This window comes from Podarcis cretensis (genome assembly GCF_951804945.1).
Source record: "Podarcis cretensis genome assembly, chromosome: 8".
Lineage (NCBI taxonomy): Eukaryota > Metazoa > Chordata > Lepidosauria > Squamata > Lacertidae > Podarcis > Podarcis cretensis.
In genome coordinates, this window is record NC_137177.1 from 16555805 (window position 1) to 16570838 (window position 15034).

Consider the following 15034-nt stretch of genomic DNA (forward strand, 5'->3'; position numbering starts at 1 on the left):
GAGGCCTGCAAGGTGATAACTGAGCAATCCATAAACTCAGAAACCTGCAAAACACCAATCAGCTTTTGCAAAATGCTGCGCCTTTGCCTTCCATGTTTGAATTTATACCATGTGGGCAAAAATGGATCACCAGACCTCATGGGGACCTCATGGGGACATCAGCTGATTTATCATTTGGCAGTACACCCACCCACTCATCAATAAAGTTGGCCCATTCTCCTTATCTAGTTTCCCAACCCTGCAATAAATTCAAGTGGAGAGAGAGAGAGAAACACCAGCTCAGTAACTATAGACAGGGATGGGGACCCTATGCTGCCCCCGCTTGATTTTGCTGAACTACACCTCCCACAATTCCTTACTGTTTCAAGCTGGCTGGGGCTGATAGCGATTGGATTTCAGCAAGACTTGAATGGCCAGCTCTGCTGTGGACTGATAAGCAGAAGTTGGAAGAGCAAACTGCTGATCTCATAATCATGTCAGACAATAGGTGTTCTAAGCCTTCACAGTTGCTGGGTTTATGCACCTGAAAACTCTAAAAAGCCTCAGCAATGATTCTTGCTCTTCTGCCTACTGAGCATGTCATTGAAGCTTCTACGAGTCGAAGAGGTTGAGTGGGCACCTATGGGGTAATGCGATCCTGCAAGTAACTCAGTCCCAAGCTGTTAAGGGCTTTATATGCATATGAAGGCTGTGGTCACACAGCTGTTTATTCCATTTCCCCAACGTTTCCCTAAATGTTGATTTCCCCATTATATCTGTCACATGACATAAAAGCCACTTGCAGAAAACTAATGGAATATAGTACATATTTGGAACTCATTTCCATGTTATTTGATTCTGGAAAAAATATCAGTTTGCAGCTCACTTAACCTGGAAATTCATGGGATTAAAGTCATGAAATTTGGGTGGTTAGATCAGCATACAGTCCTTTCCTGCTATTTCCATGGGGGTCTCATGGGGAAGCAGAAGCATACATGTGTGGAAAGGGTGGGGAAGCAACAACAATGTCCAGTGATGTTTGTTGCTGTGTCATGCCCATTGCTGTGAAATAAATTTAGCATGATGTCCAGGACATAGAAGCCAACTCCTAGGGGCCATGGGGGATTCGGCCCCCACAATAAAACATTTGAGAGTCTGTTCCCCCCCCCCAAGTTGAAGGGCACTCCAATTCGAATGATGTGTGTGCATTGAGTCATGTGATTGATTATGTGGGCGGGGCCTACACAATATTTTATTCAAGTTGGTACCCCTGGTCCAGAATATTGGTCAACAAGCCACAGTTCCGTAACACAACAGGTACTGCAGTATGCAATGAACGTTGGAAACAAGACAGAAGCACTAGCATTATATTCAGGAAAACAAACACACCTTAAGAGTAACACCTTTAATTTGGCCCCATAGCACATTGACAGTCAGAGAGGAATTTTGTGTAGATGTGTAATATGATGATAGGGTCTCGCTCCTATCAGCAGTTGTGCTGTCACGTTCTATGCTCGCTACAGTTTTCTGACCAAGCGCAAGGAAAGTTCCACATCTCCATGGCCAGCAAGCCCATACTTGTTGCTGGTCACTCTCCCCCATTTATCCTTGGAGGCCAGTTGGACCACCAGCCAAATCCCCCCACAGCTAGACTAGAATAGAGATCCCTGATGTAGCTGCCATCTGAGCTCGAGTTTCCCTTTCTCTTTTGCATGTGTTCCCAAGGCCATGCAGACTTCTCTGATTGTCTACATCTTCATTCTCCTGCCTGTTACAGGTAGGTCAGTAGGACTTAACTCCTTAGGCCAGGGATAGCCAGTGTAATGCATTCCAGGCACTGTTGGATTCCAGCTCCCTTGAGCCCCAGCCCATTGATGAAGGATGATGGGAGTTGACGTTCAACAGTATCTGGAGGCCATAACATTGGCTACTCTTGCTGCCTTACACCATGTTAGATTATTTGCCTATCTAATCTGATATTGTTTACTCCTGCCTTTGCCAGTTTGGCATCCTGCAAATCATTTGGACAATAGCTCCCAACAGATGGGAGTTGTAGTACAAACTGTGGAGTAACCAGCCTCATATAAGCAGCATGCTTATGTCTAATTAATGCATGTAGGGGTTAATGTCATAGAGTAAACTGGTCTGCAAGCCTTAGTTAGGCCACTCCCTCTCACCTTGGGAAGAAGGCAATCAAAGGCCTTTGTTTACTTCAATCTACCAGAGAAGTTCAATGAGTGAAGAGGTTTTGAGCTGGTTGCTACAGCTCAGGCCACATGGCTCTTACAAGCCATTGTTGTGTTTCTATACCAATAATTTAGGAACTTTCACCACTGCAACTAAGTCAGGTTTTACTGCCTGTGCAACGTTTTCTGAATGCTGTATGGAAAAGCACATGAATATGACCTTTGGAGGGTTTGTAAGTAAACCGTTTTAACTTACCAAATGTATGGCCTTTTTCTATGCTAGGGGAAGAGGTGAACTTTGGAAGGACCTTTGAAGGACACATTTTAAGGATCTAAAAACGTTTATTTCCATGCTAATTTGCTACAAATTTTGTGATTTTATAGCTCTACTGGGGTTCGCTCACCAAACAGCACTTGGCTGGATCTTGGCATCCAGGGAATTCTCCTCCTCCATTTTGTGGTTTGTTATGCCATTTTGTGGTTTACCCAGGGTGCCAAAACCAGATCCTCCAACTGTCCCTGTTTTTTAGGGACAGACTCAGATTTACAGAAGCCACCCAAAGTTTCTGATTTGATCCTGAAATGTCTCGCTTTCCTTAGGACATCCCTATTTTCATTGGAGAAATGTTGGGGGGGGGGGTGGTTATACAAAATGTCTTGGGCCAGCCCTGAATAAAGCTCACTTGCTACCACCTGAACTGGAACTCAGCCCTTTATTTAATTCTGCCGTTTCCTTTCCCTTCCAGGAGTTTGCTTGAACTGTGAACGCTGCAGCAGCAGCAACAGTGACTCGTGCATTGGGACGCCCTATACCTGCCCACTATCTGAAGATGCCTGCCTTATCTTCACCTCAGAGAACATCGTTGGTGGGTGATTGTTTGGCCCTTTGCCAATGTCTGGGACCTGGCCACAGGCAAAAATGGGTAGTGCCTCTCTCTCTGTGTGTGCATTTAAAAAGCAAATCAGGATATGCATGTCAAAAATAAATGAGTAAGTAAACAAAAAATAATGTACTCAGATTGACATTGCTGTTGATTTCCTTTTTGCCTTTCCTCCATGAAAAACCCCAGGAAATGACCGATGGTTCTCCACGTTCAAAGGCTGCACCAAGAAAAAGTTCTGCCCTCCAACGCCCATGGGCTTCACTTTCCCGAACCAGCGCAAGCGGAGAGCTGCCAAGTGTTGCCACAAAGATCTCTGCAATGCTGGATCAGTGACACGTAAGCACCTTGGCAGGACTTTTCCAAGCTCTTCCTCTTCGATGGGGTGATTTGTGTCACCAAACTGCACCCCAGCATTGCTCCAAGGGACACGGGTTGCTCCTGGGAAACATCGCCATGGAGAATTGTGAATCAATCTCAACCAGCACCCATGATTTGTAACACGCTTCATTGCAATGGCAGTAATGACCTCTGAGAACATCTAGTATGAACTAGGTCACATTTAAAGCACATGTCTCCCCACCTCAAAGAATCTAGGGAACTGTAGCTTGCTAGGGATGGTAGCTCCATGATGGGTTAAGGATGGTTCCCAGGATTCTTTGGGGGAAGCCATGTGCTTGTGTATAGTTAGAATATGTCCCTAGAGTACAGCCATTAGGTTTGCCATATTTCAAAAAGTGAAAATCTGGACAGAAAAGTTGGTGAGTGGAGAGGGCAGGGCAGGTTGTATGCCTGAGCCACCTTCTAATTCCTGGATCCAACACAGATTCAATTCCTGGAACAACCTGCCTAGCTTCCGGCTTTAGTTCATGGCCTTCTAAGTACGGGCTGCTTAGGGAAGGTGGTTCTGTGCTGAACAATAAATGGTTGGGTCCCCCTCCCTTGACTTGCTGGTAGTTAGAAAGACAAAGGGCAGAGGGCAGAGTTGTGTAAGAGCTAGAAGCTGGAAGCAAAGATTCAGGCTGGGAAGCCAGAGAGACAGAGCCATGCCTGGTTTCTGCTTAAATCCAAGGCAGTGGCAATGGGAGAAGCAAGACCCTCTTGGCCTGTTAGTGCTATGAATCCCTCCATCGTAGGCTCAGGTTGTATATATGTGCAAAAAAACAACAACCCATATACCATAAAGGCACCACTGTCTCTGCTGCCCATTATTCCAAAGGAAACATGAACCCTGGGTGAGAGCCTGGAAACACTGGAATCTTGCACGACTGGGAGATTGGGGTGGCATCATAGGTGCCAATGCCCTGGGGCCCTGGGTGCCCGAGGGCTCACAGAATTCCCTATGAAGGGGCCACAAAGTTGGGTGGTTGCTCCTTTGATGAAATGTTTGAGGATTGTGACAGAAGCCCAATGGGGAATGACTGGAGGATGGGTAACTATCTTTATCTAAAATCTGAAAATGGATCTGAGATGAGGTGTTTCTTCCCTGTTTTTGTGCTTGCTCTCAGTGCCACGGCTAGGGGCCAGACCAAATGGCTTACAGTGTCCTGGATGCTTCTCGCAGAATCCAAGGTGCCGCCCCACGGAGACATTAAACTGCCACGGCTGGGAGCGCAAATGTGTCTACTATGATGTGTCCGTACAACAGGGTAAGGCCTCATTCAGACAGCTCTGTATTCCATTTTCCTGATGTTTGATTACCTGATAACTTTCACGTTTTATGCAATCTTTCACACGATTTCACTTCGGGAAATCTAGCAGAACCAAGTGGAATTTTAGTGCCCATTTCCATGTCAATTGCTCAACTTAAACCAAATCAACATTCTTCTCAATTCCTGCAGGCGATGAGATATACACCTATGCCAAACGTGGCTGTGGAACCAAACGTGCCTGTGTGAGTGGGCCACGTACTCTCGGGATACCTGGATTGTACGTAGAAATATGGAAGAACGCCATGTGCACTCCAGCTGTCAAATACATGCACTAGCAAGTTGCTAGGCCCTCAGAACATAAATGAACATGTGTTGAAACATCTCTTCAGCTTCCTGGAAGATAAGGAGAGATTAAAAAGAAATGAATCCAGGCATCATTATTAGCAGGCAATTTCCATTTCCACTAATCCTATGCAATTTTATACCTTGAATATTTTTCTTTGCCAGTGAATAAAATCATGTCAAGAGTGAAGAAGTTTCTGTTTCTTTGAGGCTCCTGGGATGACTCTAAATAACTGCATGCTCCTTTTTCATGGTTAACAGTAGCCTGTGTTTGGGAACTCACTGCAACAGGCACTTCTGTGCAAGCCAGAAATGCCCATCATTTCCACATTGCCATTCTGTAAGTCAGGCATGAGGAATCTTCGGCCCAGATCTGAACTGCCACGAGCAGCAGTTTCACTCGCAAGGCCATGTTTTTCAAACCACACCCATCTGCTCTACACCTGATGTTATACGTGATGTCGGGTGTGTGGCAGGTGCAGATGTGGTTGGATTGGCTGTGTGACCAAGTCCCCCAAGGGAAGCTATATAGTGCAGTCATTACCCATCAGGAGGGGATGCTCACAGGGGACCACAAGACCCCAAAGGGTTCCCTACTCCTGTCCTAAGTTTATTCATGCTTATTGATACTCTTCCTGGCTTTCAAAAACTATTGTGCTTTGCAAAATGGTATGTATCCCCTTTCAATCATCCAGTCTTATGCGAGCAAGAGACAGCAGGGAGATAAGTCACAGTCTTGGTATAAAGTCAGTGTTGGGCTAGTAACTGGTACAGCCAGCCAGAAAAAAGGACATTCGTTTAGTTATGTCATTTGCCATGAACATGTTAATAAGTTTCCTGGGCAGCTCAGAGAATCAGCAAAGCATGAAAGCACATGATTCAGCCATAAAACAATGAAGACACAGATTTAAATGTAATTAAAATGATGGGTCTTTAAAGTTCTGGGGGAATTAATAAAGCTAGCTCAGTGGTAGATCACCTACTTGGCATGTAGATAGCATCAGAGTGTCCAACGCTTTCACCCCATGGGTGCAGTGAATGACTGGAACAAACATCATTTGGAAACCAGCCCATTGGCCCCAGCCCCAGAAGCCTGAGAAGTGACCATTCATTTGCCTTTGCATGTCGTTATGGCCACCAAGCCCAGAACAGGTGCTGGTTTCACCTGGTGATTTATCTCCTATGGAGTCTGATGGAGCAGGAACTGTTCCACACAGCCCATTCTCCTTGCATACCCCACCTTCCAACCCTGTCCAACCCTGGAGCTATAAATCCCTATCAGCCAGGCTAAGCTAGTCACCCCTCATGCAACTGCCATCTCAGCTCCACAATTCCTCTCCCTCCTTTGCGGGGTCCAGAGACCATGCAGACACCTCTGATCTCCTACTTCTTTTCCATCCTGTTTGCCGCAGGTAAGGGCACATAGAATTGTGATGGCTGTGGGTTGCGTCCAATTAAGTTCTACTTAAAGTAGACCCGTTGAAATGAAGGGAGCTGAGCTAGACATGCCCACTCATTTCAGAATCAGAATAAAGTGAGAGTAAGAAAAAAACTATCTAAATTAGAGAGAGAGAGAGAGAACAAAACACAGAGTCCTCTCTGAAAGGTCGCTCTACACCATGGGTAGGAAAACTAAGGCTCAGGGGCTGGATCCGGCCCAATCACCTTCTAAATCCGGCTTTTATTTAAAATATGTCTCTGGGTTATTTGTGGCACATAGGAATTCATCCCATCCCCCCATAGTCTGGCTCACCACATGGTCTGAGGGACAGTGGACTGGCCCACGGCTGAAAAAGGTAGCTGACTCCTGCTCTACACTCTTGGCTCACACAGAAAGTGGTGGACCTTCCCAGCTCTCACCTGGGAGCTTTCCTTTCTACTCCCAGCCTCTCAGGAGATCTTCCTTTCCCTGCCTCTCACTCAGGGTCCTTCCAGTGGGTTGTTGATGTTATAATTTATATCCCTCCCTTCCTCCAGAAGGAGCCCAGGACAGCAAACGCATCCAAAACAAAACATGCGTTTTTATTTTCATTTTAAGATGCATTCGGTTGATGCCTGATGGGACGATAGCATGCATGCCAGGTTGCCAATGGATTATTGTCACTTGCTATTGCAAAAATTAACACCAGATTTGCCCAATTCCACCTATCTCCTCCAATATTTGTTTACCAAAATGGATGCAGTGCTTGACTGTAGTAATATTAAATTTTAAAATGATCAATGAAGCAGTTAAGAACAATTTAAACATTTTAAAATAATTGAAATCAACTGTAAAAGTGATGGAAACATGTGACTGTCAGCCACATTTCCCTTTTGCTTGTCCACTGCATTAATGAGTTCCCCCACCCCACTTTTCACCATGCTGCTTTTTCGTAAAGAGTGGGTGATGCTGGAAGCAACAGGAGAAGAAATAAAAAAGAAGAAGAAGCAAAAGAATTTGAGGAAGGGTGGTCTGCAGCAGAGAAGCATTTGAAGCCTGGGCTCGTTTGTCTTCCCCTAGCAATAGATATGCCTGAATTGCTTCCCCACCACACCCATGACTCATTCCAGTGCCTCTTCATTGGGCAAAAGATTCCTGCTTTGCAGGAGTTTGGACTAGATGATCCCTGGACCCTGGGGCCATTTCCAACTCTACAGTTCTATGGTTCTGTTTACCCATAGCCTTTTATATACTAACCTCTTATGCTCGTCCACATCCGTCTAATGCTCCTAACCCTTCTTTTAGATTCTTATTTAATAATTTTAGCTTTCCAAAATGTTTTACAGATTTTAAATGATTGTCCCCCACCCCACTTATGCTGATCTACGACCGTAATGAAGATTTGATTGATTAATATGATTCTGTGATTCCTTCCAGGTCTTTGCTTGCATTGTGAGCACTGCAGCAGCAACACAGACTCCTGCACTGGGATGCCAGTTCTGTGTGAACAATCCCATACTGCCTGCCTCACCCTTACCATAGAGACCACAACGGGTGGGTGAATGCATTCATTCATTCATTCATTCATTCATTCATTCATTCATTCATTTCTTTTGCATTGATATTGGGTTTTTTCTTCTGTTATAGTGCCCAAGGTGGGGTACATGTGTGCTTTCGATGCAGTCCCCCAACTTGGAGCCACCCAGCTCCAGACTTGCTTAGCTTCAGCAAGGAAGTAGCTTTGTATGCTTTCAGATCATTTCCCGGGATTTGCTTCCTAGGGAGCCGTGTTTTCCCCAAGCAGTGAAATGCTGTGTTATGTGTGTGTGTGTGTGTGTGTGAACATTTGGTAGGATGAGGGTTAAGCAGTGATGTAGGAGTGGGGGGTAGAAATTTGGTTCATTTTGCATTTACAGGCAAATCCCTCCTTTCTGAACTGGAACGTAGCTATCCTTCAAACTCTGAATTTTGCAGTGCAGTTCTCTAGCCAAGTAATTGTACAGAAATGCATACGGTGTGGCAAATTGTGCTTTAAATGCATGCATTTGTGAAAGTGTCATACAAAATGCATTATATTAGGGGGAACAGTTTTGCAAAAATGTGCATAAATTAGTCACAATTGCATACAAAGATAGGTGCATTTGGAGAAATTCACACAAAAATGTTGAATATTCATGGCAATGTCTGCTTGCGCTCTCTCTTTTCTCTCTCTCTAATGTGTAAATGTGGAGAACTGAACTTAGGCTGAACAAATGAGATGCTAAGAGGATACAAAATTCACAGATTCCCCTACCCCTAATGTCTCTATCATTTCCATTCTTTCGTTACCTGCTTTGGAGTTTGTATTTTTAAAAGCAGAATATATAGTGCAACGATAAATTACAAAACCAATGCATGTTGACGGCTTTCCTCTGTGAAAACTGCAGGGCATGACGTGTCCTTGGCCACCTACAAAGGCTGCACCAAGCTCATGTACTGCCCTTCATCCCCCATGAGCTTCACCTTTCCTAACCAGCGTGAACGGAGAGCTGCCAAGTGCTGCCGCAAGGATCTCTGCAACACTGGAGCAGTGACAAGTAAGCATCTCTTCCCAGCTTTTCGACTCCCCTAATCCTCTGCACTGATGTGTAGACACAGCTCAAGAGCATCTGCCTGGCCTGCAGAAGGTCTCAGGTTCAATCCCCAGCATCTCTAGATAGGGCTGGGCAAGACCCCTCTCTGAAACTAGGGAGAGCTGCTCTGTGTAGCCAGTACTGAACTGGATGGACCAATGGTTTGACTCAGCATCAGACAGCTTCCTGTGTTCCTAAGATGGCTCTGAGTGATGGACAATGATGATACTTGGGGATATGTTGGCATGGAGAACATCTGGAAGGTGCTTCTCCACCCCATCGTTCAGCTGAGACACTGAGGTCCAGCTCCGAGGGTCTTCTGGTGGTTCCCTCCCTGTGAGAACCACCAGAGGGCCTTCTTGGTAGTGGCACCCACCCTGTGGAACATCCTCCCATCAGATGTCAAGGAAATAAACAACTATCTGACTTTTAGGAGACATCTGAAAGCAGCCCTGTTTAGAGTAGTTTTTAATGTTTGATGTTTTATTGTGTTTTTAATATTCTGTTGGGAGACACCCAGAGTAGCTGGGGAAACCCACCTAGGTGGGCAGGGTATAAATAATAAGTTGTTATTATTATTAAGAGCAGTGAACCAATCTTTCCACAGTTAAAGCAGCAGGATAGGAATGGAGAACCTCAGCGTCAAATATGGGCTCCTCTTTGTCTGGCCCCCAGAACTTACCCCAGGCCATACCCACTCTCCCCAAGCCACACCCCTCATTGGCCCTGCTTCACCCCACCCGAAGTGTTTTTGCCTGGCTGGAATGTGTCTCATAGAATGACAAAATCATAGAATCTTAGAATTGTAGAGTTGGAAGGGATAGTGAGGGTCATCTCGTCCAACCCCTTGCAATGTATGAATCTCAGCTAAAGCATCCATGACAGATGGCCATCCAACCTCTGCTGTAAAACCTCCAAGGAAGGCGCTGTCCTACAACTCTGATCACGTTTTCTGTTTGCCTGGAAGGAAGGTACAGAGTGATATGGGAATATGTGAAGAACCTGGCCTGTTCTTCTTATCCTGAGTCAGATAAGTGGTCCATTTAGTATCATCTGCACCAGGGATGGGGGACTGGTGGCCCTCTGGATGTTGCTGGACTCCAAGCTTAGCCAATAGCGGGCTTCAGGCAAGGTTCTTGCCCAGCCCTATATGGAGGTGCAGGTGTTCTGCCAATGAGCTATGACCCCTTACCCAAAGTTACTGGGGATTTGGAATTTGGCCAATTCTGGTGCACCAACCTAGTGTGTGATTCCTTTCCATTCAGATACCTGAAACTGGTTTGTTGGGAGATAGGAAAACCTGTTCTCCACACATTCTCTTTGCTTGCTCCCAGTGCGCCGGCTGCAGACCAGACCAAATGGACTGAAATGTCCTGGGTGCTTCTCAAAGGACCCAAGCTGCATACCCACCGAGATAATAAGCTGTAATGGCTGGGAAGACAACTGTGTCTACTATGATTTTGCTGTGGAGCAGGGTAAGGCCTAAGAGTTTGTAGTGCAACATCATCTTATGTAGAAGAAATGGGAAGAAGCTAGGGCTCATTCAAGGGGTGTGGATGGTGTGAAGCAAACTTTGGGGGACAAGGTGAGCATCAGTATGATGTCATGGTTAGAGTACTGGATGTAGACTCTGGAGACGTGTGTTCAGGTTCTTGAGCAGGTCACAATTCTCTTAATCTAGCTTACATCATAGGGTTGTTGTGAGAATAAAGTGGAGGTCTTTGGAAGATACCAATAAGATCTGACTCTAAATTTCAATGATTGGAAGTTGTGATGGTAGCCTTCTGAAGGCGCTTAAGAAAACAGAAACCTAATTCTTCCTTTTTTTTAACACCCCCATTTTTCAAATTAACAATAATCATCATCAAATACGATCACATACATCGTTATTTAGACTTCCCTCCTCCCCTTCCTTGGTTTCCTATACAAACATTTACAAAACTGCACTTCCTCCTTAACTCCTTTTGTTTATTACTCTTTGTATTTCCTCCAAAGTCACCTTTTAACTGCTAGATTTTAAATTAGCCCTGCTAATGTATTTAATTGTTTACATTTTTTTTAAAAAAATAACCCACATATCTTCCCCATTCTTTGTTGAAAATTCTTTCTTCTTGATTCCTTAATCTTCCCATAAGTTTTGCCATTTCTGCATAGGCCATTAAAGTTACTTGCCATTCTTCCTTTGTTGGGACAGTATCCTCTTTCCAGCTCTGGGCAAATAACATCCTGGCAGGTGCGGTTGCATGAATACCTTAATTCTTGATGCATTTCTGTGGCAGGGGTTGAGAACTGGATCTGGTCAGAAAGCCAGATCCCAAAGTGGCAAACCTTTTGCGGGTCACTTTGGCAGACAGGTGAGGCATCAAGTGATTCAATGGCTGCTCTCTCCACCATCAGAGGCAGTTTTTGGAAATCAAGAGTGGAGAGAGTGCTGTTGCACTCAGGCCCTGCTTGCTGGCATTCCACAAGCACCTGGTTGATGATGTTTATGAGCCTTGTGACACTGGCTAGGGAGGAGCATGACCAGCAAGAGATGTCAGAAGGGGAAGAAGAGGAGAACATTGGGTTGGGAGGATGGAGGGAGATCAAGCAGTGTTTCAGAAGAGGGCCCCACTCTACAGCCACCCAGCTCAGGTGTTAAGGTCAGAGGTGGAGCTAGTCTAAGCAGTGACCCCAAGGACGGTCCCACCCCAAAACCACCCGACTTTTCCACTCATCCACTAGGCATCATGGAGGGGGAAGGGGAACCTAGTGAAGATGCTCCAGCCCCACTCCAGGGCTGAGGTTTCCTTAGTAACGGAGGTGCTATCTGGCCAATCAGAGAGCCAGCACAGTCAGAGATGAAGGGAGATGGTGGGATGCAAGTCTCACCACTCAGGACACACTGCCACCAGCATAGATGTGAACAGACTCAGCAGTTCCCTGCCCACCAGTAGGAGTGCCTGTTGGCAGGCCCAAGCTTCTCACTTGGGATAAGACTGATGGACTCGCTCCATCCCTTAAAGAATGGAATGGAAGGGGCATGTCCAGTGTCGGGTCAACAGCTATGCTTTGCCTAGGCATGTGTCCTAGTCTCTGCCATTGTACCTTTGAATTGAGAACCTTGGAACCTGTGCTGTACGGACTTCCTTTATACAAGTTTTGGGATCTCTCAAACCAAGAATCCAAGTCTTTCATCAAAGGGTGGGAGCCAGGACAATCACTGTGTGAACAGAATGCTGGACTAGACAGGCCATGGGTCTGATCCAGCTGGGCTCTTATATTCTCCTGGTCTTAAGAAATAGAGCAACAGAAAGTTGTGTCATTTTTTAAAAGCACCAACTTTTGCTGCAAATGTATGATGGCTAAGACTCATAGGAGAGTTTTATAAGAGTATAAATAAACGAGCAAATTAAGTTACCGTAATTAGGATATGCAGAAGATATTAAAAATAAATTTAAGGAACCTCAGAAGGAGGGGGAAGGAAGTCAAATTTTGAAATGTTAAAATGATTGTAAAATTAGTGAAATGTATAAACCTGAAAAGCATAAATAATTTTTTTAAGACTCATAGGAGAGGATGGGCGAATTCCTTACTGAGCTATATTTATATATTATATTATATTATTATATTATATTATATTATATTATATTATATTATATTATATTATATTATATTATATTATATTATATTTTATATTATATTCCCAGAGGTCTCAGAGTGGTTCACAGTATAATTCCACCCCCCTCCTTTCCTGCAGATGGTCAGATCTACACTTACGCAAAACGTGGTTGTGCAACCAAACGTGCTTGTCTGAATGAGCCACGTTACTTTGGGATCCCTGGAATGTACATGGAAATTCTGAAAAATCCCCAGTGCACTGCTGCTCCCAAAATACTCACCAAAATTGGCAAGTAGCAAGTACCTCAGGAAAACACATCTGGTTAAACTCAAGATCTGCCGAGGCATTTCTCAAGCAGCCGAATACCATTCTTAACAGGAAATTTTCATTGATTTGTAAGGTGGAATAATTTGCTATTCTATTATTTTGTTTGTCGGAAATCAAACAGAATGAAATCATGTTAAGGGTGAAGGAGATTTGCTTCTTTAAGTTTTCCTGCATGCCACTGGATCCTTGAATGACTTATTTTCATTAAATGTCCCATTTTCATCCTGTTTTGTAGGGAGCTGTTTAATTACCGTTTCCCAATTGAGTCATCATGAGGAAATTGTGGTTTAACAAACCAAGATGTCTTTTCTTAAGAGAGTTAGACAAGAGGAGGATGGGAGAAAGGAGCACTCAGAATCATGGGTACGTTTTGCTCCAATAAACCAAAGTTTCTGGGTCGGGGATTATTACATCTGAACCAGATTATTTGTCTGCTCAGTTGATGGTGTGTTTGGATGTCATTACAGGTACCATCCAAAGCAGCATTATCTGTTAGAGATGCTCTAAGCAGAATCCCTGATCTGGACCATGTGCATAGTGAACTTTAATCTTTAACATCACCTGTATTTGTATGGCTCTTTTGAAAGAAAATTATTGCAAATGGCTACCACCATTCATTGGCATTGAGTTTCATGGGTTAGTAGGTTCCATTGTGCACACATACTTACTCACTTAGGTGGCGCTGTGGTCTAAACCACTGAGCTTCTTGTGCTTGCTGACCGAAAGGTTGGCGGTTCGAATCCCTGCAACAGGGCGAGGTCTCGTTGCTCTGTCCCAGCTCCTGCCAACCTAGCAGTTTGAAAGCATACCAATGCAAGTAAATAAATAGGTACCGCTGCGGCGGGAAGGTAAACCTTACGTTTACCTTTATGCTTACCCATAGCAACAAAAAGGCCTTTTTGTTTTAACTGGTGGCAGGATTTTTTTCTCCCAGGCATTTTTCTGAAATGCCTTGAGAAAGTATACATAGACATGGCCTCCGTCTAGGTACACTGGAACATAAGTCCAGTTAGAAGAAGTTGTGAAATTAGAATAATGCACCAACGTTTTCCCCCTTTCAAATTCTCAAGGTCATTTATTGCTCTTGGCCCTCACAATATCCAGTGGCCATAAGTTCCATAGGTTGATCATGATGGGTGGGAAAAAAAAAGAATCTCAGGGCAGCTTGCCAAAAATCGGTATTAAAATGCTCCCTGCCCTCAAGATGACAATCTAAAAAGACAGAACACATGAGGAAAAAGGGAATGGGAGGGAGGAGGGAGGGAAAAGCAAGCTTAAGCACGAGTTCTTCAAGTTCCAGTTCCTATAAAGCAGTTATATAGGATCTGGCTGTCTTGCCCTTGATAAACATCAGCCGCTTCCGGGGAGCACTCTCTCTTCCACATCCTAGACCAGATCCAAAAGCAGAGTGGGTGACAGTGATTGCTTTCACACAGCGGTTTGCTTCATGTCCCTGACACTTCCCTGCTAATATCCACATTATATTTGAGCTTTCACATGGTGTGAAAACACTTCTAGGAAACTAATGGAATATAGCAAATTTTATTAGCACTCATTACCACGACTCAGAAATTCGCAGGAGTCAAGCGATGAAATTCAGGGTGGCAAATAGCTGTTTTCCTGGGGAAACAGAAGCACGTGTGTGCGGAAAGGTATAGGAGTATCAGTATTTGTTGTTTTGTCCCGCTAAACCTACCAGTGTGAAGGAAATTTGGTGTGATGTGCTGGTAGATTGGTGAAAAAGCCGCCGTTCCAGAGCATGACAGGTACCACAGTGTGAAAGGAACTGTAAGAAACCAGATAGAAGAACCCTTGTAACCAGGAAAAAATTAATTAAATATTCCTGACGTCTGATACATCCAATGTCCAGGTTGGTAGGACTATGGCAGTTGAAGCTGCATCTACGGAAATTTACTCCCAATCTCACAGCCACTGAAGTTTCAAGAATAAATACATTCCACCTGCTATCTCCAACAATCCCAGGTGTGTGTGTGTGTGTTGGAAATAACCTTCTGACTTGCATCTCTTACCTTT

General features: G+C 44.5%; 2 protein-coding genes across 2 annotated transcripts; both read left to right on the plus strand.

Moving 5' to 3' along the window:
• Window positions 1-512: 512 nt before the first annotated feature.
• Window positions 513-5233, plus strand: LOC307222685 (phospholipase A2 inhibitor NAI-like). The gene is made up of 6 exons (XM_079988111.1): window positions 513-626; window positions 1705-1756; window positions 2912-3031; window positions 3236-3385; window positions 4555-4695; window positions 4888-5233. The coding sequence occupies exons 2-6, from the start codon at window positions 1708-1710 to the stop codon at window positions 5031-5033; spliced, it is 606 nt and encodes a 201-aa protein (XP_079844237.1). The 5' UTR covers window positions 513-626; window positions 1705-1707; the 3' UTR covers window positions 5034-5233.
• A 1162-nt stretch (window positions 5234-6395) lies between these two features.
• LOC307222936 (phospholipase A2 inhibitor gamma subunit B-like) lies at window positions 6396-13144 on the plus strand. Its single transcript, XM_079988524.1, has 5 exons — window positions 6396-6452; window positions 7898-8014; window positions 8887-9036; window positions 10407-10547; window positions 12812-13144. The coding sequence occupies exons 1-5, from the start codon at window positions 6404-6406 to the stop codon at window positions 12967-12969; spliced, it is 615 nt and encodes a 204-aa protein (XP_079844650.1). The 5' UTR covers window positions 6396-6403; the 3' UTR covers window positions 12970-13144.
• Window positions 13145-15034: the final 1890 nt, after the last annotated feature.